Raw genomic sequence first — 24,535 nt, forward strand, 5'->3', positions numbered from 1 at the left:
TTAAGATTTGACAACTATCATTTTTAAGAACTATCTCTATCAATTTGTAAATGTGTCATTTCGGTAAGACAGAAATGACGACTCTAATTTAGTGGAAGGAAAAGTGTGAGAATTACGTTTGAATTTATTTATACATTTTTATCATTTACTTAATTATTTTGTTTTGTTTTGTTTTGTTTTGTTTTGTTTTGTTTTGTTTTGTTTTGTTTTGTTTTGTGTTGGTGGATTAGATTAACTACTATTGTTATTATTATTATTATTATTATTATTATTATTATTATTATTATTATTATTATTATTATTATTATTATTTAATGTTTGAATTTCTTTATTTTTCTTTATTTTGTTTAATTAATTTTTATAGTTCTGTTTTTTTTTGTTTGTTTGTTTTTTTGCGGATTAAATTCACTGTCCCCATTTACCCTCCACACCACATGGTGGCAGTAATGCGTCATTTCTTTTTCTGCCAACCGGCCAAAAAAAAAAAAAAAAAGAAAAAAAAAAAGAAGAAGACGGACGTCGAGCCGGCTCCTCGGCGCATCTGACCCATTTGATCACAGTCAATTTTTTACGAGGTAAACCGGAGGACCAGGGCGCCCCCGCACCTTCTGTCCTCGCAGGATGGGAAACCTGCTCACCACCGGGTAACAAAAACACACGATCCTGTCGTATTGTATGTGTGTGCGTGTGTGTGTGTGTGTGTCCTCTGTTGCGGAACTTGCATGAACATTAAAAAAAGGTTAGGCTGATGCTGTGCCACATCCTCCTGGGACCCGGTAATGCGTCAAACATCAAACTCACAGTAGCTTCAGTTTCTGCTTTAGTGGTTGCATATGTGAAAGTGAAGCGTTAAAAAAAAAGCCCTTTCACTGCCCCTTTTTTCCAAACATATGGTAACCCGCTGATGTATCGTGGATCTATATAAATAGAAAAAAATGTTCAATGATAATATAATTATTTATTATAATGTCATAATATATCCTACTGTTCAATATTTTTGCACAAAACTATAGTATAGAGTGTTTACTCATTCTTTAAAACAGGTCTAATTTACATATGTTATGTTATAGTATTTTTAATAGTATCTTGTTCATGTTTTATTCTAAATGGTCCATATTTATGTTCCTCAGTGTTGCAGTACTTTGCCTTTCTATAAGTAATCTTTTATATTTGCACTGTATGCACCAAATATTAAGGCAAATTCCTTGAAAGTGAAACCTGCTTGGTTATTATTATTATCATCATCATTATTATTATTATTATTATTACTGTTATTATTATTATTATTATCATTATTATTATTATTATTATTATTATTACTGTTATTATTATTATTATTATTATCATCATTATTATTATTATTATTACTATTATTATTATTATTATTATCATTATTATTATTATTATTATTATTACTGCTCTATAGTCTGTTACAAAAGGAAATACCTTTCTTTTTCATTTTTTAAATTTCTAAACAAACAACAATTAAGAATTTTTCTGCCTTTTTTTTCGTTTTCAAATAACTTATGTAGTCTTAAAATAATTGCAATACCCAGTCTTTATTTTTTCTAGTGAAATCTTCAGTTAAATGTTAAAACTAACATTTCTGCTTTCTCAGTCACTGTGTGGGAATGCCTTGTTTTTAAATCTGATTTTGCTTTGTTATTTTTTGTGGTCTCTTCAGGAGTGATGCTGTCACCACGTCTGAGCACGTCTGTGGAGGGAGGTTCGTTGCCAGGAGGATCCGCAGTGGCATAACTTATTTTTACGCTCCATACTCTGGAGCAGAGGAACAAACATTTTGTGCTGCCAAAGACTCTCAAACATGCGCTGATCTTTGCTCAATCCCATCCCAAACACCCTCCTCCTCTGCAGACCCTTCCTCCTCTCCACTGCTCTCACAGTCACCTGCCTCCTCCCAAAACCAATCAGATTCAGCCTCCGCTCCCCGGCCTCTTCTTCTTTTCTTCTCCTGGCTCGGTGCCCAGCCAGGTGGGGTGAGCAAGTACAGAGACCTTTATCTGGATCGTGGCATGGACGTCCTCCTGGTCCAGAGCAATGTTTTGCACTTCCTGTGGCCTCGATGGGGGCTCGACTACGGCTTGGAGGTTTTGAAGGTTCTGGAGGAGCCTCAGTTCTCGGGGAGGGCCGTGCTGGTCCACGCCTCCTCCATCGGTGGTTACACTTTCACCCAGACGCTCACCCACATCGCTCAGGGATGGGACGAACATGCAGGCCTGGCGCAGAGGGTGATAGGACACATCTATGACAGCCTGGTGGTTGGCTCTCTGGAGCACATGGCGATAGGTGAGTGAGTGTGATCCGTCTCGGGTTACTTTTGTGTGGGATACGTGTGTCAGATTTTTAAATAAGTTATAACCCGCCTGACCTGCTGCTCCAGTTTGTCAGGAGTCCAGGAATTATTTGTGGCAGCATGTTTATAAACTGACTTCCGACAGTGTCTGCCAAAATAAAAGACTGTATCTAAAGCTTTTTTTTTCTATTATTGTGTCTTTTTTTTCATTTTTGCAATTTATCATTTAGTCCTCAAAAAGAGTGAATAAAACAGTTTCTTCAATCCGATCTCCAGAGTAAATGTTAGTATTGTACGTTTCTGCAAACCACAGATATATAATATTTGTATGTTATTATGTATGTTAAAGTGGGCAGGATCAGTAAAATCATTAAATATTTTTCCAAACAAAAACAGTTTTTTAAATGACCACAAACCAATTGCTACTCATTGATCCAGGACTCCTGTGTGACTCAGGCCGAGTGGCAGTTGGTCGCTTTATCCTGTTGGTAATCCAGGCTCATCACGTCAGCGCTGCGATGATTAACAACCATGTTAGAGAACAATAACGTCCCTGTGAAAATTATGAATAGTATGTATTTATACAATCCTTTAGCAATACCTTAAAGTAATGAGATTTAAGTCCAACCAATGACCCAAGGATAATCAGTTCACTAACATGTAAGGCAAGGAAAAGCAGCAAATGGCACAAGGTGATATTTGGCATATTCTTTTTAAATAATGTATAAGAATTAACAACTGATTAATGATTTATTTTTAATAAATACGTGCAATAACCAATGTGCGGCGGTTAAGCATACATGCTTTCCCAGAAATGGATGTGTACTCGACTGGTACACATGGCGGCGTATAACTGTGGTTTTGTAGTGATGAAACGTTAGGACACTTCCTCTTTCTGCCTCAGAAGAGGAAGTTCGACCTGAAGCTCGCTGCTCTGTTTATACCAAGCAACAAGGATGCTCAACCTGTTTCACCTGGGTGCCACTTTTGCAAAAAGTCAGGAGGCCAGGGGCCAGTTAATAAATAAAAAATGATTAAAAATGCATATATATAAATAGTTAGACCCTAGTTAGGGGTCTGGAGCGGAGGCTGAATCTGGTTTTGGGAGGAGGCAGGTGACTGTGAGAGCAGTGGAGAGGAGGAAGGGTCTGCAGAGGAGGAGGGTGTTTGGGATGGGATTGAGCAAAGATCAGCGCATGTTTGAGAGTCTTTGGCAGCACAAAATGTTTGTTCCTCTGCTCCAGAGTACGGAGCGTGAAGATAAGTTATGCCACTGCGGATCCTCCTGGCAACGAACCTCCCTCCACAGACGTGCTCAGACGTGGTGACAGCATCACTCCTGAAGAGACCGCAAAAAATAAACATAAAAATAATAAAAACTTTGAATAGAACATTATTTTTTAGAAAAGTTAGGGAAAGATGTCTAGAGAAAAAAGAAAAAAGTATCCCCCCAAATAAAAAAAAAATGAAAAAGAGAAAGAGAATATTAACAGGTTTTTGGGTGGTGGCAGTTTGATACCCTCCCCTGTTCAGTGTTATGTATATTCAGCATGTAATTGTTGATTATAAATTATTAACCCTCTTGATTATTTACTGTCTCTCGTTGTTGTTCAGGCCTCGGCAAGACTCTGGTTCCACGTTTGGAGCGCTTCGTCAAAAACATTGCCATGTTTTACTTCTGGCTCTTCAAAACCCACACAGCAGATTTCTATGAAAACAGCATCCAGATTTTCCGCAACAGCCCGATCACCGCGCCAGCCCTCTTCTTCTACAGTGAAAACGATGCTCTGTGCAACTCAGCCGACATGGAGAAGCTAATCGGTCTGTGGAAGAAGAGGGGCGTGACTGTGGAGAGCAGGAAGTGGAAGGTGTCGAAACACGCAGCACACATGCGATGCCACCCCGAAGACTATCTCTCTACACTGGAGAAATACTTGAAGTTACTGCACATCTCCTCCCCCAAAGCAAAAATGTAAACTGTTGGGGGACTAAAAGGTTTGGTTTGACTGAACTTTAAAACTGTAAGGAAACTTTTTGATGAATAAGACAGTTAATCTTTTTATCCTTATAGCCATCGCATGATAAAAGGCATAATTTAACAGCATAATTTAACAAAGACATTTGTCTTTCCTTTCAGGCATTATTCTCAATGGTTTGTTGTTTGGATTTAAACTATTGTCATATTTAAAATGATGCACACTATTTATGAATGACTGTGGAGCTATTGTTAACGTGTAGCTTGCTTTGCACATCCAATGTTCTCTAATGAACTGTTGTTGCACCTTAATGCCAGAGATCTGGTTTTTGCACAATGTGTAAAATAAAGAACCAAGCTTATACTTGACCTCCTAACCTCTGCGTTTAATCTTTGCTTTATTTATTTCAGCAGAAAAGCACCAATGTGTGCACACTGCATGCGGCATATAAATACACTTTGGTGCTTTTCATTATGCTAACATGTCTCCTCGCTTTCCTCTCAGCTCCTCCCATCAAGGATGTGAGCGAGAGATCCTCAAGGTACATTGAAGTGATTTGAAGACCTAATAAAAAGCACCTAAGGTCGGGCAGCATAAATGTTTTAAACAGGATTAATATAGATGGGTGAAATACTGAAATGGCCTTCCCTGATTGACCTAAAAAATGCCACTTGAAGAGACACATACTGACCTGTTAGAAACTCAAAATGACCCCAGAGAGACGCAAACAGCTGCAATGAAACACAGAGGCTCACAAACGCTACGAAAAGGGACAAGACACCTGCAAAGACGCTCAAAATGACAACAAAGAAACTGCAGAGAAACTCAGAATGATGACAGACATACAAAACCACATACAGGTCCATGATGAAAACAAGGAGTGTCAAAAGAATAACAAAAGGACACTTTAAAGTCTGCGTATCTTGCTCCCATAGACTGTAAATAATATAATATAATATTAATAATATATAATCTTTATATACAGTCTATGCTTGATGCTTCATTCCTGCTGCATTCATGTAAAATAACGTTTCAAACTCGTATACATGCTCCGAGCTATTTAATACAACACGGATTAGTGTTATCCTCCGTGTTTTTTCCCACATTTAAGAATGAACACACCTAAGAGTTTGAAAGAAATGAGTACATCCGAGGGGCCCGTGAACGCAGCGTGAGGTCACGGAGGAAGCAGGGGTGTGGCCGGTGGTGGGCGTGTCTTGCAGTCACCTGAACTGTATGTGAAAGGTGAAAAGTTCAGAGCAGCTGGTGAAAAACATGGCGGCACTGCAGTTGGTTTGAGCAGAGATGCTCCCTAGTTTCTTTTTTCAGCGGCTTAGAACAACAGCGATCAACCGGTGTAAAGATGAGTGAGTACAGAAAACTAAACTTTTTTAATGTTTGTGGTGAAAGTTAGGCGCCGAATCACTTAATCTATTGTGGTTCAATGTGTGCATTTCATAGTAAAAAAAAAAAAAAAAAAAAAAAATTAAAAAAAAAATGGCGACATCTGCTGGATAAAGTTTAATATTGCAGTTGTATGCACCAAACAGAAGGCCATAAACCGTCAGACTCGAGTTTTCTGCTTCGTCACTGATGTTTAAATGTTAATGTTTTAGACCGAAGTGTGTGCTGAGCTGCTTTTGGGATGATGTGAAGCCGAAGAGGTTTTCTTGCTGTGTTTGGTGGATTTTAACTGTTTGTTAGCTGCACTAACAGTTGCTGCAGTGTAGCATGTTGCAGTGTATCATATTGCAGTGTATTATGTTGTAGTGTAGCATGTTGCAATGTAGCATGTTGCAGTGTAGCATGTTGTAGTGTGGCATGTTGCAGTGTGGCATGTTGCAGTACATCATGTTGCAGTGTGGCATGTTGCAGTGTGGCATGTTGCAGTGTAGCATGTTGCAGTGTGGCATGTTGCAGTACATCATGTTGCAGTGTATCATGTTGCAGTGTATCATGTTGCAGTGTAACATGTTGCAGTGACACATGTTGCAGTGACACATGTTGCAGTGTGGCATGTTGTTGGCTAATAGTGTTGGATAGTAACTCGGTAATGTTGCTCATCACTTTTCTTGTGTAATGCTCGGAGCTAAAAATTTCATAAAAACCTTCAACCAAGTAATACATTCTGATCTACCTAAATAATAATATATGATAATTAATATATTGTAAAGTACAAGATTTATTTTTAAAATACAGGGGGGGGAAATGCATAAAGAACCAGAAAATTGATACTCTTGAATAAAGTACAAGTACCTCAAAACTGTACTTATTCCAAAACTTAAGTAAATGTACTTAGTTACTTTCCAACACTGGACAGAGGTGTATACCTTAATTGCTATTTCTAACTCTTACAAAGAATATTTTATAACATTTAATACCTTCGGCTGTGGATTGTTGCTAAGAAGGGAGCTAACTTGATGACTTCAGTCACGTAAAACATGAATATACACACATGTTATAGGCGTAGACTCACTCTTGCGAGTAATATTATACCCTTTAACTCTACAGTCTTCTGACATGCTCTTTTAACCTCTACCCTTTCATTATACATCTGTACCTTATACATGCACACTTAGTTATCTCTCCCAGTGGAGCCCCTGCTATCTACCACTGCTACAACTCCCTGACGGCTTCGTAGATGTTCTCACACGCTGTGTCTATATATGACTAATATTTAATCAGATTTTCCGTGTCAGCGTGGTATATGTAGAGTATCTTTCCCCTGTTTTGAAATACATTTCCCTAGAGTGAGTGTGGAAAGGAGCTTGTATACCCAACTCTCTGAAAAATACATATTTTATGTGAAAACTTTTTTAAAATTCATGTTTCAAAAAAGCATATATCCTTTCTTGTATCTCCAAGTTGTGTTCACCTTTGTACAAAACCAAAGGAATGACAGAGAAAGTCGTGGCAGAGAAACTGGAATCAAATGTATGTATTTCTATCTGTAGTATAATGTATTTTTCTCATCAGTTTGTAATGCATATGGAAATTCTCATTGTTTTTGCTTCTGTTTGTGAGGTATAACCACTTTTTTCGTTTTGTATAAGCTTTTATAAAGATATATTTTCAAGTAGAGTGCAAATAGAAGAGTTAACTATTTAAATGTAATTAACCTTGAGAAAAATACTTTATATTGTATTTATTTTCTGCTTCTTGATAAAAGAGAGTTTCCCTAGTTCTGGATTATATTTTACAATTAGTCCTCTTCCTTTAATTTTTTTTTTTTTTTTTAAAATCCTGATTTGTCTTTGACAATTTGATTTGAAGTTTTGCGTGTGATTAGTTTCTGGAATAAAATGCACCGTGTTACTTGAAACTAAAATCAATTTTATTTATGCAGACAAATTTTTAAAAATGCCTTGAATAGATTTACAATATGTAAAGCACACAGGATCCTGGGAAAAACAACCCCTAAAAAAGCATGATTAGATTTTGTTATTATTTAGTCCTGGTTATGTGCATATTTATATTGTATACATACTTAGTAGGACTGTACATTATTGGCACTTTTGCTGTTGGCAAATTACCAGTCACTTCTTCTTTCACATCGCTGTGTGTGGACTGCTAAGTAGTGAGCCTCTTGGCACTGAGGCTTCTTTTTTAATTTGTCATCTGATGAATTATTTTTCTTCCATTTTAATGTGATTATGTTGGCATAATTGTGTTATAAAAATAATTAAAATTTGAATTTATTTGCATAGGCATGTAAAAACGCAGAAAATGTAACTGTAAACACTCCCCGCCCGTCACTTTACTCACCTCGTTCTTAGCAATGAGGTGTTCACATTAGCGTAACACTTCACACAGTTGTGTGTGTGTGTGTGTGTGTGTGTGTGTGTGTGTGTGTGTGTGTTTGTCTCATAGCTGCTCAGCATGATGTTGCTATTTTATATCCGTTAGAGTTCAACCTTTACTTGTGCATTTTTGTGCTTTGCCCCAAAAGGCCTAGCTGTCAAAATGTTGACCTCTATAGAGAATTATCTCTCTAAGTCATTAATAATAATTTGAGTAATTTTTAAAAATGTATTGCTGACTGAGGAAATAATGTAAAAAAAAAAAAAGGCATTAAACTCTGCATAAAAAAAGACAACACATTTAAGTATTTTTTTAAATTTCAAAATGAATAAATGAATGTAAGCACATGTGATATAATAATCAAGAATTCATTATTAAAATAAACTGAATAATTTATTTCAGTGGTTCCCATTCAGAAGGAAAAACTTCCGTGATGCTATTGTCAAATATGGTCACCATTTATATGCAAAATATAATATAATATTTTGACTACAAATACTCTTTATTAGTCTGATTTTAAGTACATATATCTCTCATAGTGAACCCTACTTTTTAAATAAACAGTCACAAATATTATTATTATAAACACTCATGGTGTCAGACTGCCATGATAGTTACAAAAAACTGTAATTTAGATGTAAATAAATTTAGACTGTTTGAATTTTTTATGTAGCAGGTCTTTCACACATTTACGTGTTTTTCCAAATCTGTCATATAATTGTTCGATATTTTGAGTAAACCCAAAGACTGAAATTAAGTTTAATCCATTTTATGTAAATGTCTTTGAATTCAAATTTCTAAAGCATATGAATATTATTTTAAATATAATGCTTTTTGCGTTTTTTATTTCCTTCAGTGGTATAATTTTGTGTGGCAGGAGGTTGACCAAAAAACATTACATTTGTTTCATGCACAACTAAAGAGGTCATTAAAAAACAATACATGCCCCGACATTTTAATGTTGTCATAGAAAAAGAAAAAACAAACACCTTTAACAAATTCAACAGGCTTCACATACTGACTAAAAGCTTTACTTCTACATATAACATGATAAATGATATTTTAGATAAAAATTCATACATCCAACTGACCACAAGCTTAATGTTTCAGCTTAATAAAACATTATAATAAACATTACACTTCATATCAAATGCATTGCACCTTCATTATTGCACAATATTTTTCATACTTTTCCTTCAAATATCTTGCACATAATAGAATACCCATACCAACACACAAACGTGCTTCAAATTGTAAACCATGCCGGAGCACTTTCTCCAAAATTCAAACAGTCAGTATCATTCAAATCATATAAATAAGTCCACAGTTTGCATATTTTTTAAACTTTTGTGCGCAAAAAGCTACTTGCATTCCATGCAAAATGTTTAGCAACCAGAGGAAGAATAATATAGCAGAGATGTTTTTTTTAAAAACCATGTGCAAAGACAAAATACATTGTTGATTACACTGAGCTATTTGTGCAAACTCGCCTATATTTTTTCATTATGGCAAATCTTAGCGTTGTGTACGTGTGATGTAAGAGTGGATTTCTCAGCAGACCTTGAGTTTGTCCTTGTGGAGAATAAACGTCTCCAGGTAGCGCTGCACCTTGGTCAGGGTCTGGTGAAGTTGACTGTCGGGGAACACGGTGTCACTGGCCTCTCTGCTGGGTTTGGGCTGGACGGGACAATCCATAGTGATGGCGAGGGAGCGCACCCGCCCCTCCAAGCTGGAGACGTCGGCCTGAATCTGAGTGAAGAGCTCTGTGAGAGGGCTCTGCAGTTCATTGTCCAAAAGTCCGAGATTGTGAGTGATGCTAGTTAGTCCGTCAATGGAGGGAGTGCTGAGTTCGATCTGTGGAGCCACCGGCAACTAAGGACGAGAAAAACTAAATATCTTACACTTTTCTTTAAAAAATACTCTTTAGATTTTGTGAAAACCTGATATATTAGAATAACTGGTGTGCATACCGTTGTCCTTAGTTTCTTGATGTGGACCAGGGTTATCTGAGCTATGTTTGTTATAGTTTGTATAGTGTTTTTGATGGAGTCTCCCTTTGTTGGAAGACTTGAGCATCCAGGAGCTGCCACGAGACAGACAAAGAGAAGGGTCCAAAAGATGTGCATCCTAAAAAAAGAAAATTAAATCAGTTATATCAATTACAAAGACACCATAACATAAATTAAATACATAATGCAATTTTACATTTTAAATGGTCTATCTTTTTCCTTAAAACATTTTAGCCTTGATTCTTGAAGGATAACAAGGATACCACTAATATTATCTCATGTCTGTTTCCTCAATGATGGTCTCAGATATTGTAAAATCTAATCATAATAATTGGAACTTTATTTATAAAGCACCTTAAAAACAGACTTCACAAAGTGCTTTAGAAAATAAAGCAAAGCAGAAGCAAGATATCCCAGAGGCAGTAAAACAATAGAAGTCAAACAATAATAAAAATTAAGGCAAATTTAAACATGAGATCAGAGCCAAAAATGTATTAGACAGAGGACAGATTATAATGAGAAATAGAGATAAAATATTACATTAAAAAAATAAAAATGAATACAGTAAAAAGTTCAAAAAGAATAAAGACATTAATAATAATAAGAATAAGCAGGACAAGACAGAATAAATATACAAATAAAAAGATTTAAAAAAAGACAAAATCACATAAAAGCAACTTAATAAAAAAAATGACTTTTAAGAAGAGTTTTAAAGATGGTCACTGATTCTGCAAAATATTAAGAAGATTTAACATCATATCATAAGCCTACCTGTGTTTTTACGTCCGTGGCTGTGTTCCTGTAACACTGAATGACAGAGAGATGACACATGCCTCCTCGCAGGTCCCCCCCCCATTTAAATAGTCTGAGTCCAGGTCCATTCCCCTTCTCTCTCCTCCCCCCGACTCAAACCTGAGCCTGACCCCCACAGGTCAACTTATCAACATTGCTCTGATTTTGCAGGAAAATCACACAAAGTGCCACTAGAAGCAAAGACTGATCACATCACTGTGAGTCAGATCCCAGCGACTCGCACACATGCTGTGTTCTAGTTTTGTTTTCCTGTAAGACGATTTCACTTCATGCATGAATGTCTGCTGATGTAAGCCTGTTTTTGATGTTAACAATTCGGTTTTAACTTATAAGCACTGGATAAAGTGGAGGTAGATTGTAGCCGTGGCACCATGCTGTGCAAAGCCTCCAACACTCCTGTGCAAAAATGAAGAAAAAGAAGAAAAGAATCGTAAAATATGTGTTTGCAAATGCTATTTTATACACAGATGTAAAGCACTGATATATGAATTTGCCATCTTTGCCATCAGTCATCATCTGATTTTGAGAATCCTCTGTGGGTTTTCTTTACGCGCGTCTTTGAAAGTGATTTTTTTTTTTTTTTTTTTAAGATATACTTGAAATGAAGAGCTGTGAAATTAATTATCTTTGCTGGAACGTGGTGACGTTTTCCACTTGTTTTTATCACTGTTGTCGGAGGCCAAAGCATCAACAAGGAGTTAAAAATAGAAATATAATAACGGCACATGCAGTTCATAAACTGTGGTGGTTTCCACGGAATGCACAGAATACATTTTCCACGTAGCGACATATTGCAGGAATGTTTTTCTTTGTCAATCTTTTAAAAAGTGGCAGCTTCATGCTCCCGTTCTGTGGCAAGCAAAGCCTCCATGTGCAGGAAAAAGGCCCTCAGCCCATGTGCATAACTTGCTCATATCGCACTTCCACGCTTCTATGGGCTATGGCTATTTCCTGGACCTGATTATTTCATGTGAGAGAGTTCTTAAAGACTCATCAGGGACTTTTTGAAGGGGGGGACAGCAACATGTCACGTTAAATTTACCAATCAAAGGCAAACATTACCAACACACTTGAATTGATCATCAGCGAGTCATTTTTTCCAGTTGACGACACACTACGTAGTCAACAAAGAAACATGCATGTTTTGCATGCATCTCAGAAATTCCAAAACACACACACACACACACACACACACACACACACACACACACACGTATGTGGAGCTGCTTTCACGATCTAACGTTTTAGTTCGAACCTTAGGAGCATGTGTCCTCCTCCCTCATTTTGAGGGAATCCTTGCTATGGTAATTTGTGTATATCATGCAGAAGGTGTTTTATTTTGATATCAAAATGAAGCCTCGCAGACATTTTGTGAGTTGCAGTTTGGTTGTTAATAATTACGTTCAATATGCTGAGCATTTTCTTAGGTTGATAAATTAACTGGCAAGGTGGAGCTGCATTTATGAAATGTAAAATTAATTCTTAGACATTGACAGACTGCTTGAAAATTCCAACTGCATGCAAAGTTTAACCATGAGACAAAGAAAATATTCTTTCAGTAAGTTTCTGATTGTGTTTTGATTGAGGATATATATATATATATATATATATATATATATATATATATATATATGAGCTATGGAAGCCTGTTTCCCTACATATATGAGCTATTTTGTAAAAGAAATCCTCAAAATGAGTTAATACCTTTTGACTTCACAAAATAATGACTTGGTATTTACAAATGAGATTTCTCAAAATAATGACTTTTCTCATTTTATACAGAATATTATTAGATATTAGGTCATTATTTTGAGAAATCTCTTTTTTAAATATTAAGTCATTATGAGTCATTTTGAGCTATTAAGACATTATATTTAAGACGTTTCTCATTATTTTGAGAAGTCATTAAGAAAGTGAGTCAGTTTTCTTTAAAAAAAAAAAATGAGGTCATAAATTTGAAATAGTAATAGTTTTTTTTAAAGATATTAAGTCATTATTTAGGAAACTTAGTGATTATTTTGAAATTCAAAATATTTTTTTTTTTTTCAGATAATTTCTCATTATTATTTTGAGAAGGTTTCTTTTTTCAATGACTGACCGGATCTTTTCTTCATCACAGCGTCAGGACTGGGCTTCCATAATGAGCAAACTGCAAAATAAACACAATTTCTCTGTTGACAGGTTCGTGAATTAATTGTATTTATCAGTCACTGAGCCGTGAACTATTCCAGTAAAACAATTATTCTTCGTTCCTTTCACAAGCTCATTGTTCTTATCCCTTCTGTTGTGTGTATTTTCCCCCCCTGAGCACTAATTGAGACCCACTTCTGTAGCTGTTGACCCAGTGGCTCAAGACGATTCCCAGAACTTTCATTAAGGTCAGTAGTTTTGTTGAGGGAGCGAAAATCATAAAAAACGTGTCTTGCCAAAACAAAGTGTTTCATCCATCCAGTCAGGTCTAACACTTTACTGCTTTATGTTAAAGAAACAAAGTTGAGATGGAAATACTTTGCTTCTGAAGTAGACCAGACAAAAGTAGGACTTGGGGAGGAGCGATTTATTGGAATGTCGGCTTTGGTCAATTCCAGTAAACTGACGTGGCACATGGCTGACTCAGTACGACCCCCTTTGCAAAAAAAAAAAAAAAATTCCATCAGACGACCCCCCTTCTGGTGAAAACTCAGTGCACCACTGTGATAGAGAACAAAGAACATAGGCGATGACTCGTCTCCACAGGAAATAGTTGTGGTTAGTACAGATGACTGAGGAATGAGGATGAATGTAAAGAACCAAATCTCTCAAAGCATCAGATTTCACAGACAGATTTGTTTAAAGTTTAGTTATAGATGGTCAAAGTTGTGCATTTTTCCCCTGAATCTCACAAAATATAAAGGCTAGTAAATAAAATCGGTCAGTTAATGTAATATTATGCAGCCATGGTGTCGGGTGTGGTAGATGTCTTGCATGGTATCACTTACCTTTATCTTTTTGATATTTACATCTATTATTACTCCAAATAAAGAATAGTTTTACTCACATATGTTTAGCCATATTGGCTGCATGGCTCTATAGATGACAATGTTGGTTTGGCAAACAGTCAGTCTTTTGTCTAAACTGAAATATCTCAAAAACAACTACATGGATTTGCACCAAATTTTGTACAGACATTCATGATCGTCAGAGGATGGATTCTAAGGAGTTTGATGATTCCTTGACTTTTCCTCTAGCGCACTACCAGGTTGACATTTCTACAGCGAGTGGATGGCTTGCTGTGAAATTTCAACACATTATTGTCCCTTTCTGGATAAATTCTAGTAACTAAATACCTGCAAACCTGGCAACATTTGTCAGCCTCAGCTGTACTTTCCATTTAGTGCTAATTAGCAAATGTTAGCATTAGCTAACCTAAGCTGGTAAATATGTTGGCTAAACATCAGATCTTTAGCATTTTCGTTGTGAACATATAAGCATGCTGAAATTAGCATTTTGCTTTAAGCACTGTTATTGCTAAGTTCAGCCTCACAAAGCTGCAACAAGGCTGTAGACTGTGTTAAATCTTACTCTTTGCCTAACTCGGCATTAGCTCGGGCCCCAAAATATGTTTGTAGTCTGTATTTAAAACAGTTAAACAGTAAAGAAAATATATTTTAATCCATATTTGTCTTGAATTGTATGTGTAGCCAGTGTTAGGGAAACTACTTGGAAACTTACTACCAATTACTTCACACAGGAAGAGTTTGAACTGCGGATATAGTGAGCTACTGTAGGGGAAAATATAGTTCAAAGCTACTTAGAAAAAGTAATTCAAGCTTATTTGTAAAAAAATATATAGCAATTTGAAGATGTACATGTGATACAAAATTATAACAAAATATTAAATAAAAAAGCTAAGAAAAGGCTGCTTAATAGAACGCTCCAGGCATGACATTTTTCTGTGCACCTATTCAGAAGTCAAAAAGCCTGTAGAATTTAGGATTATTGCGGAAAAAAAGCTCTGTGGTAAACAAACATTTATGATACTGATGTTTTTGAAGCCTGAATGCAACTGCAAAAGCTAATGTTAGGCTACAAACAAATTAAACCACGGTCGAATGACTTAACATCCCTAGCACAGCGAGCCTGTAAAGGTGTGTTAGGCGCAGTTTGGCATGATGGTGTTCTGTAGTCTCATTTAGCTACTTGCTGGCAGCTGCCTTTTTTAAGACACATAAAAACTTCAAAGTTCAGTTGGGTATTTACAGACATATTTTATGTCGTAGAACAAAACGTGAAAGTCTCTTATGCTTGTGAGTGATAGACCTTTTTTCAAAAACCCATTCCAAAAAAAACATTGACTTTAAGATGAGGGAACTAGAGGTGCTAAAATGCTTACTGGTTTCCAGGTTTTAGGACTAATTTCTGGGGTGCTATATAGTAAAGTTAAAAAAAAAAAAAAAATTTCCTTTTATGACTCCAACGACTTAAATCACTATGCAAATATGAATGTATTTAACTACCAGTAAGCTAATGCAAAATGTTATTAAAATACCACATAAATACATGTAGGTCACTTCTCTCCAACACTTCGAGTAGCTCTGCTCGATGTTGCAGCTGCAGTGAAGTAAATCCACATAGTCGTAATCCAAGGCAATTTTCTCGTTACTGTGACCGCAGTCTTTTAGTGTAATTTGCAGGTTTTTCACTGTTTATGTACATTGTCATCATGTTTCATTTAACTCGTGATAACATTTTAACCATAATTCTAGCATAAACAAGTGGTTGCTTAAACTCATCTACCAGAACTGTGAGATGTGCTGTTTGCGTCATCTCCAGTGGCCTGAATGAAACAATATTGTTGCCAAGTCTTACCAGCAGCATGAATGACTGGAACAAGATTTATTTTCTGCCAAGATGTATTTTCTATGTCCAGTTGAGTCACTTCAAATCTCTTTTATGAGTAGGCTTTTGGCAATTAAATTTAATCACATCATCGAGTTGAAACAAAATACTTGGCAGTGCGTAACAAAAACACCAAGACCAGATCCTTGAATGGCCGAGAGCCAAGAATAGCAAACTTGTCCTGAGACGACATATTTTGTTACACCAAGCCAGGCAATGAATTATTTATATTTAACTCTTTTTACCGTAACTTTCATTGTGAATACGTCAAGGGGAGGAGACTGCCAGTATGAATCTGCTGTACCCATTCAGTTCCCAGCTGGGTCTCGTGAAAACTTTACCGGAAATCTTTGAATTTCATTCGCGACTTTTTTTTTTTTCAACCATCCTTTTTTCTCTTCCTTTTTTTTTCTTTGTGATGGAGCTGAACAGTGTGCTCTTGGGTGCAGTTCTTAAAACGTCCTCTGGAGAGCTATACTCACCCAGAAATTCAACCAAAGAGCACATCGTCAGTTTGCTTTGAGTGTTTCTCAACAGGCATTCTTCTTTGATTATTCATTTCCTTTAGTTACAGAGGATAATCAGCAAGTAGTTTCCTGTGGAATTTGGATTTATTCTCCTTCACTCTCTCAAAACAATCTCACAACAATAAAGATTTTATTTCCTACATCGTATTATTATTATTATTATTATTATTATTATTATTATTATTATTATATAAATGAAAATAAATACATACAGGTATGAGGATATGATTCTTATTTTACAAAAAACATGCCACTTTTGGTCAACATATCAAATGGCTTCTGTAAATATTCTATATTCATGTTAAATTAACATTAATATATGAATAAATCTAAAAGAAGAAGAATGATGTGATTCTTTTCTTTATTTTATTAAACCTTCTTTTACATTTACAATGCCAAATTTAGTCATATCATTTGACTCCAATAATAGTGATAATAATAAATACATAAATCTAATGTGTTAAGATGTAGGATAACATTATTATTATTTTATTAATTGTTTTATTATTATTATTATTATATAAAAAAATCTTTTGTTCAACATAGCATAATAATAATAACAATAATAGTAAAAATATTTGTTATTATAAAATGTTATTAATAAAACTAAATAAATAAATCTCAAAAACAGGATAATATGATCGCTAATAGCCAAGAGCAATCTAAATTGAAATCTATACCACAGATGTCCTTCTATTTAATGTTGTATAATATGACATGGTATTGAAAATAGATATCGCCCAGTAATATGAGACCAAAAAAAGAAAATCTCTTTCCGCTGTCTTTTGCCTCTGGTCACCAATTTAATTTACTCCATTACGAGTAGGAGAGGAGCAAAAGTGCATCCACCAACCCACGTCCCTATCTGATGACATGGGTGAGGCACTGCCCTATTTCCCAGGGCGATGTGTGACACACAATTTGTGGGCCACGGCTGTGCTTTAACTGGGAATCTCGAGCTCCCATCTGAAGGTCAGTCAGAGATTTGTTAGGTCAATTAATGGATGCAGAGGCCCGGTCTACCGGAAAACATGCCGCTCGTGTTAATACTGTGGCCACCCACGAGGCAGGATGAGAGAGTGATTTAGTCCGGGATTATTAGTTAGACATAAACACAAAGTGCTTTGTTCTTCTTTTTTTTTTTCATTTGCTTCAGTAGTAGTAGTTTGTTTGTACATTTGTAAGTAAAATTACATTTAATTTTTTTTAAATAATTAGAAATCACAATTTGTTCATTTTTTTCTATGCCAAATTATAGCTTTATTATATCTTAGTTTAATATCAGCAATATTTATTAAGTGTATCTTAAAAACACACACACACACACACACACAAACACTAATGAAGACACAGACAAAGTACTAAAACAGCTGTATGAATCGCAAAGGAAGGATTGTACTGTTTATAATATATTGGACAGATAACAAGACAGTGCAACATTTTATTTATTATTTTATTCAGTCTTTAATAAACAAGTCAGAACTCTTACGAGTAAATGTCCAGCTCATAATAATGAACATGCAATGTGAGGTAATGAGAGATGCTCTTCATCTGCATAATCTCCTTTAACTTACTTATTGTGTTTTATTATAACGGTGCACAAAGAACGTCACATGCACACTTGTGTGGTGTATGTACAGTACACATGTACAGTACACATGGTAAGTTCATACAGTGGTTAGTTTGAGCAAAGTGTCCTCGTCAGCACACAATAACTGCCTCAGGTTTAGATGTATAAAAACCACATTTTCAATGCTTGTGGCTTTGTGTAAATGATGACGTTTATGTAACACATCGTGCGTCAGAGGCTCAATAAAGCTGCACGTGCATTTTCCCCCTTAGCTCGCTTGTTCATGGTGTACATCCTGTTTATGTTGCTAGAGGTGGTTCTATAAAGGCTGGCCTGTGTGTACATTGTATTTATCTCTTAATGAAACATAAACTTCTATAAAATATATGACATAATGCTGTTTTAACAACTATGTCATCTGTGTATATAACATTATAAATTGTAGCATTGTAATATAACTATAACTATTTTGAGTGCAGTTTTTAAAAAAACTATAAAATGAACCAAGTCTGTCTTCTGTGTGCATTGAGCACTGTGATTGGCTGTTAAACACTATGATGTCACTTCTAAAATAAGAAATTACCCTCTCTGTCGCAGCTACACATATGAATAAAACCGATGTTGTAATGTGGAAATGACTTGGATTCTTCATTGTTGGTTCGAAACAGGTGTAGATTTCAGGGGGGATGCAGAGGCAGGCGCGTTGTACCAAATTTTGGGTACCATGTATACGCAGTTTCTGGGGGAACCCTGTCTTCCCCTCTCTTGATCCATGTCTCTATGTAGCATCTCTTGATTTTTTTTTCTTTTGCAAACTCAGTTTCCGTTTTATCCCCTTTCCTTGCTTTCTTTCCATTTGGGAACCTCAATTTCCCTCATTTGGAAAAGTAAGTTTGGTCTTTTAACTGTTTCATTCAACTGGTTTTAATGAAATCCTGGCTTTAATTACTTAGAAATAAAAAAACTGCAAATAAAACCAGACTTTTCATTCCCATTGGGGCCCTGGGTAGTCAGGCCCACTTGACCCTCATGACAACACCCCTGCACAGGGCACACATACCTCTCAAGATCCAAAACATGTGTGTTTGTTCTTCTTAATAAAAACATGAAAGTAGCAAAAGATGTTTATTGCTGGCAAATTTAGAGACATTTACACCTTAAGTTGATGCAGAAAAGGCAGAAATTGGTGCATAAAAATCCACCAGAATGCAGGAAATTATTGTTTGATGCTAAAAAAATGTTCTGGTGGACGACCATCACACCCCTAACTTATACATATATCCGTCCCCTTCAGTACTGAAATGAAACCTACACCCTTGGTATTGGTGGTGTGACAAGCAGCAGGCAGTAGCAAGATCTTTACATCTTAACAACACACTTCAACAATTCACAGTTGACAAGAGATGATTCAAAACCCAGGAAATATAACATAAATGTATAAAAACAGTCTAGTAGTGACTGATTAAAAAAAAAAAAAAAATCCAGGTGAAAAAAGTAAAAAGATGACATTAAAAATAACTGGTAATGCTAAACAGTGTTGTCAAAAATTCTAGACTTTATAACAAGATAAGTTAACCACATGCATTATAGGTGTAGGAAGAATCTCATTAACATTTTAAATAATTAACCCTTTTCTTTTTCTTTTTTTTTTTAAATTTCACATCTGGATTATCTCAGATTTTCCCCAACTCATTTGCATTTCTTTGTCTGCACCTGCTCCTGTGCTATTATAGTTATTCATATGAACTTATGTGCACTATGGGAAATGAATAATGGGTTTTACATGCATTTGTCTGTGAAAAGACTTAGATTATTTTGAATATTTACAGTAGACCTTTTTCTGCAGCCTAATAACAACCCCCTTGATGTGCACAATAGAGAATGTATCTAAACTCTGTTGTATGTTAAAATGGATGTTTGCCTGGTTTAACTTTTGATCTAAGGCTTAACTTTAGGAAGTATAGCTTTTCACTCTTTGATCTGAGGTCAGGATGAGTAAAGCTGCTCTCTGTTTCTTACTGTACCGCAGTCTGATTTTTCTCAGGTTGCCTGCTCTGACAGAGACATCTGTTCTGCCACATCCTGTATTACGCCTCTCAAATGCTTCCTATTCAAAATTCCCAACTGATCAAGAGCCACACCTAATTTTGGCCAAACCTTTGATGAGCTCAGATTGTGAATGATCTGCATTGTGTGCTGCAAACAAGTGGTGGCCTCACTCTGAAACACCCACGGAGATGAGAGGTACTCACGGCTCCATCAGAGAGAAAGAAAGGCGACGCCTGATTCAGATGCCAGAATCCAGCGCAGATACTTTTTGGGGTAAGGGCTTCCTGGCTACTGCCTTAGGAACAGCAAGCCCAGACCGCAAAAAGACCCGCAAAGGACAAAGAAAAATGTACTTCATCATGATGTGCGATCTCCTCAGCATCTGTAGAAAGAAAAAGAGCCATTAGTACATCTGATGCACGAATTTATAAATGAGCTTTCGATATTTTGGAAACTTTTGGAAGCAATTTACTTAGTAGAGTATAAGCTTGAAAATATATAATCTGAATTTCCTCTCTTGACACTTCTGTCTAGAAAAGCTTGAATTATTTCTCACGTTAAACATAATTCATCCATCCGAAATCACAACAGGCCTGAAATACTACTCAATTAATCTTTGCAGTCCTCCTCTGTTTACTGGATTTTTAAAAAATGTATACTATGGAGGATTGTTGGTTACTATTCGTAAACACGCACACCAGGAGAGGAGAAAGTAAAAGGCGATTCTAGATTAAGTGTATGTTTGCTGTTACGCCGTTTGAGTTTTAAGATGCTGCGTCTCATAGATACAGTAGCCCTGAGAATCAATATACTCAATATTGTTTTGTGTTTTGTGAAATGTTGCAGTCTATTGTGAGACCTTGCCATGTTTGGTGAGATGTTGGTTCTTTTGAAACGTTGTGTTTTCTGAAATGTTGTCGTGTTAAGTGAAATGTTAGTTGCCGTGTTCTTTTGAAATGTTGTGTTTTCTGACATGCTGTTGTGTTTTGACTCTTAGGGCCACCATACTTGAATGCCTGCTGCTTACAGTCTGGCACGTGGATGCTACCTTTTTGTAAAGCGCCAACCTAAATATAGAAAATAAGAAGAAAATAAAGGCAGAGGGCAGTGTCTATGCAGATGAATACACCGCCACTCACTTCCGGTGGGTCATAAGTGATGATGTGTCTTTACATCGTGTTTTTTTTTTTTTTTTTGAGGAAAATCTCACATAGTATATTGTTAAGGACAGGTAGTCTGTGATAACAGTTGCCCTTTGTGTTAAACATGAGATATAGTAATTCCCAGTTAAAACGATGCAAAATCATTGACAATTATACACAATTATAGGAAGACAAGCAGCAAACACAAAGGTAGAAAGATTTTTTTTAAATCATAGCTATTATTCAGGAAGTAGGGGGAACAATCAGAAAACAAAAACTTTGGCAGAATCTATGATCCCAAAGATATTTGAATATCATGCACCATGACTGGGACCTTATCACATGCTGTCAAGCACAGGTTTGTAAGTCAGTTCACTTCTGCTGACTAATTGTGGAGAGAAAGCTCTTCATCAGATGTTAAGCTGAGACTTTAGAGACGGATGATGTTGATTTTGACCGTTGGTAGTGCATGGTGTGATCTTTAACAGTGTTATCGTATCAAACTGTAATGACATTGGGGTCTTACAGGTGATCAGGGGTTTGATTAGCGTGAGATTTTGGTCATAACATCAGCAAAAGACCGTCTAGGTCATCATGAGACACTTGATCCATTCAGTACCTCAGCAACAACATGGTGTCCAACCACACCCCTTTTTATAAAGCTGTGACTTCCTGCTGGTCGGCAGCAGATTTGATGCTTAAAGTAGGTTTAGAAATTTATTGAAACAGTGCAGTTTTGCTGTTGTTTGTGAGTCTCTGTTTGTAACCTGTTTCTTCATGTCGAAGAGACTCCTGTTAGGTAAAGATAAATTAAACTTACGAAAATTTACTCTTCAAGATCAAATTGATCATGACCAGCCATCTCCGGGAGGGAAGCTGCATTTTACAACATTTTTGTCTCATTTTTGTCCTTCCTGTGTAAAAATATTCTTTAAAACTTTCATTTACAATCTTTGTCATACAATCTGTGGTCTCTATCTTCAACCAAAGAATCACCTCTAATGAAACACACACTCTTCCCCTGTTTAATCATCAGAACGACAAAAAAAGAAGCTGAAATTTCCCTTTTTGACCAAGATGGTGGAAGCAACATATTCAACATCTTGAAGCTATTTTCTACGAAATTTAAGCCAAGAATTCCAGATGTTCCAGTCGCTCTTCCACAACTTGCAGATGCAACCACTCAAAATGTGTCCATGAGGGTTGCTTTTCATTCTGATAACTTTTTCTTCCTCTTATCCTCTCTCCTGTGACCCGGAGATCGTTTCACCCCACCATCACGGAGGATCTTCCAATCCTTTAAATGCACTTCAAAGATGAGGAGTGAGGAGAAAGAAGGCTTTCTGGAGGAGCTTAGAGCGATGAAACACACGTGTATCTTAAGCTGAAGAATAAGTGCCACACTGCCACATGTGATGCAATAACTGATGTCGCTTAAGACAAATATATGTATATACTGACCCTTTTCAAGGCAATTGGTGTCCTAGACTTTTAAGTCAGATCAGCTTGTAAGATTTTACAGTTTACCTCACATCTCTTTCTCACATCCTCGCTGGGAGGAGCTAAGACTCCAGGAAGAGACACGAGTGCGGGAAGCGAAAAGACATGTTAGCGTAATGAAAAGCGTCCAAGAAGAACTTATGAAATCCAGACATCATGTGGAGGACATGAGTCCCTTTTGTATTTTGAGAGTGTAGCTGGCCAGAGGTGGAACATTCACCTCGTCCTTTCGCCTGATGAGACATGACGTCAGTGTTGCCCACATTCTCCTTCTTGGCCCTGGTCTTCTCTACACATCAGTGAGCTGCTATCCTAAAAAGTCCAATCCTAAAGGTAGAGAGACGTTCTCTTTTCCTTGGGTGGTAAACCCCACGATGTGATATGTATTGCTCTCCACCATCACTGTACTCAAGCGCTTCAGCTTTCACTCTGCGTTGATTTGCACAAACATCAATTCCCCTGAATTTGGATCCTGAGAAGGAAAGTACATTGTTATATAGTTTGAATATAATGTTTTTTTTCTGGTATAGAAGACAACACTCCAGTTATGTGAAACCGTTTTTTTCAAATTATCTAAATGCTGTGATGCAGTGCAAATACCTCTACCTTTTCAGCCACTGGGAAACACATTACCAATGATGATATTTAATCCATGTGTATTTTTAATCAAATACTGTGGTAAAGCATACCCCAAATATTGTCACAATTTGAAACTGAGGTGTCAAAATTGTGATATCACTGAGGCAACATGCTACAAAAACTGTAAGCTGTTAATTTTAATCACCTTGTGACAAATAAGCCTTAAACTGTTGTTTATTCCCTATAACTTAAGTTTAAAGTTTCATTCATGATACTGCAACATCAGCAATAAACCTCAGACACTCAGTACAGATATTAAAAAATGAACTTCATGTTTCCACCATGTCCGAGCTTTATGACTTGTAAAACCACAAATCAACATAAAAAGCTCTTAAAGGTTGCAATTAAACTGTATATATACAATTAGAACATCTGCACCCTGTCCAGTATTGAAATAACTAGACATTTGGAATGAAAATGTGAAAAATTCAGCGATCTACTTTCTTAACTAGATCTGACTAGATATTTACAAATTACAAAACATCAGGTAAATGATAGGGCACAGTTAACAAAACATATCTAAAGATATGCAAGTATGATACAAGTATGTATGAAAAAATATAAATGACAAAAATTTCAAAGATAAATGAACGATCAAATAAATAAGTACATCAATGAAAATACACAAAAAATAACAATAGCCCCGTGGCACAGACATGCAGATTAAGAGGTGTATTCAGTCAGAGGATTCAAGGAAGAAAGTTGCATAATTTAAGTCGATTTATCTATCTGCACCAGTTATCGGCCAAGTGAGTTGTTATATATCGGCATATTGAATATCGGCTAGAAATCCAAAATCGTGCATTGCTTCTGATTACATTTGTTACAGGTACAGGTAGTATAAAACAACCACCATTGCCATCATGAGCCAGCCACAATAAATGCCAGTGCACCTTAAGAAGATACAGGTCATTGCTCTCAGTGCCGCTCCATGCCACACCCTTATCATAACAAAAACAAGTGTCTGTAAAATCACCACCCTAAAGTGTGCTCTGCTGGACCAGGGATGCTCAACTTTAGCAAAAATGACAGGAGACCAGGGGCCAGTTAATAAACAAACGTTGCAGCAGCCATGCGCAGGTGAGGTGTATGCAGGGGCGTTTCTAGGATTTTAGCACATTCGGGGATTAGTATGGCCCTCTATCAGGAGGGTACAGGGGATCCTCCACGGCACGTTTTTTGATAAACAAGCTCTATTTTGATGCTTTTGATACACATTGGCACCTTATTTACATTCAGAGTACAAAAAAAAATCCCTGTGTGAATTAGAAATGGCCACCCAGTACCCTATTGTGGGCCAGAACTATGAATTGAGCA

General features: G+C 36.4%; 2 protein-coding genes across 2 annotated transcripts; one reads left to right on the forward strand and one right to left on the reverse strand.

The window, feature by feature from the left end:
• Window positions 1–485: 485 nt before the first annotated feature.
• LOC121961571 (uncharacterized) lies at window positions 486–4,658 on the forward strand. Its single transcript, XM_088072955.1, has 3 exons — window positions 486–644; window positions 1,685–2,307; window positions 3,929–4,658. The coding sequence occupies exons 1-3, from the start codon at window positions 622–624 to the stop codon at window positions 4,288–4,290; spliced, it is 1,008 nt and encodes a 335-aa protein (XP_087929081.1). The 5' UTR covers window positions 486–621; the 3' UTR covers window positions 4,291–4,658.
• Window positions 4,659–9,030: 4,372 nt separating this feature from the next.
• lepb (leptin b) lies at window positions 9,031–10,933 on the reverse strand. The gene is made up of 3 exons (XM_042511723.2): window positions 10,872–10,933; window positions 10,062–10,218; window positions 9,031–9,963 (listed from the first exon to the last, which is right to left on the reverse strand). Exons 2-3 carry the CDS (start codon window positions 10,215–10,217, stop codon window positions 9,643–9,645), a joined length of 477 nt encoding a protein of 158 aa, XP_042367657.1. The 5' UTR covers window position 10,218; window positions 10,872–10,933; the 3' UTR covers window positions 9,031–9,642.
• Between the last annotated feature and the right edge of the window lie 13,602 nt (window positions 10,934–24,535).

The sequence above is a fragment of the Plectropomus leopardus genome, chromosome 22 (genome assembly GCF_026936395.1).
Source record: "Plectropomus leopardus strain MGB_pleo_1.0 chromosome 22, ASM2693639v1, whole genome shotgun sequence".
In the NCBI taxonomy this organism is placed as follows: Eukaryota; Metazoa; Chordata; class Actinopteri; order Perciformes; family Serranidae; genus Plectropomus; species Plectropomus leopardus.

Excerpts from the sequence above, each read along its gene's own strand:
- lepb (XM_042511723.2), bottom strand. The coding sequence starts at position 10,217 with ATGCACATCTTTTGGACCCTTCTCTTTGTCTGTCTCGTGGCAGCTCCT. Across the intron at positions 9,964-10,061 it reads TCAAGAAACTAAGGACAACG|TTGCCGGTGGCTCCACAGAT; the intron begins GTATGCACACCA and ends TCTCGTCCTTAG.
- LOC121961571 (XM_088072955.1), top strand. The coding sequence starts at position 622 with ATGGGAAACCTGCTCACCACCGG. Across the intron at positions 645-1,684 it reads GGAAACCTGCTCACCACCGG|GAGTGATGCTGTCACCACGT; the intron begins GTAACAAAAACA and ends TGGTCTCTTCAG. Across the intron at positions 2,308-3,928 it reads TCTGGAGCACATGGCGATAG|GCCTCGGCAAGACTCTGGTT; the intron begins GTGAGTGAGTGT and ends GTTGTTGTTCAG.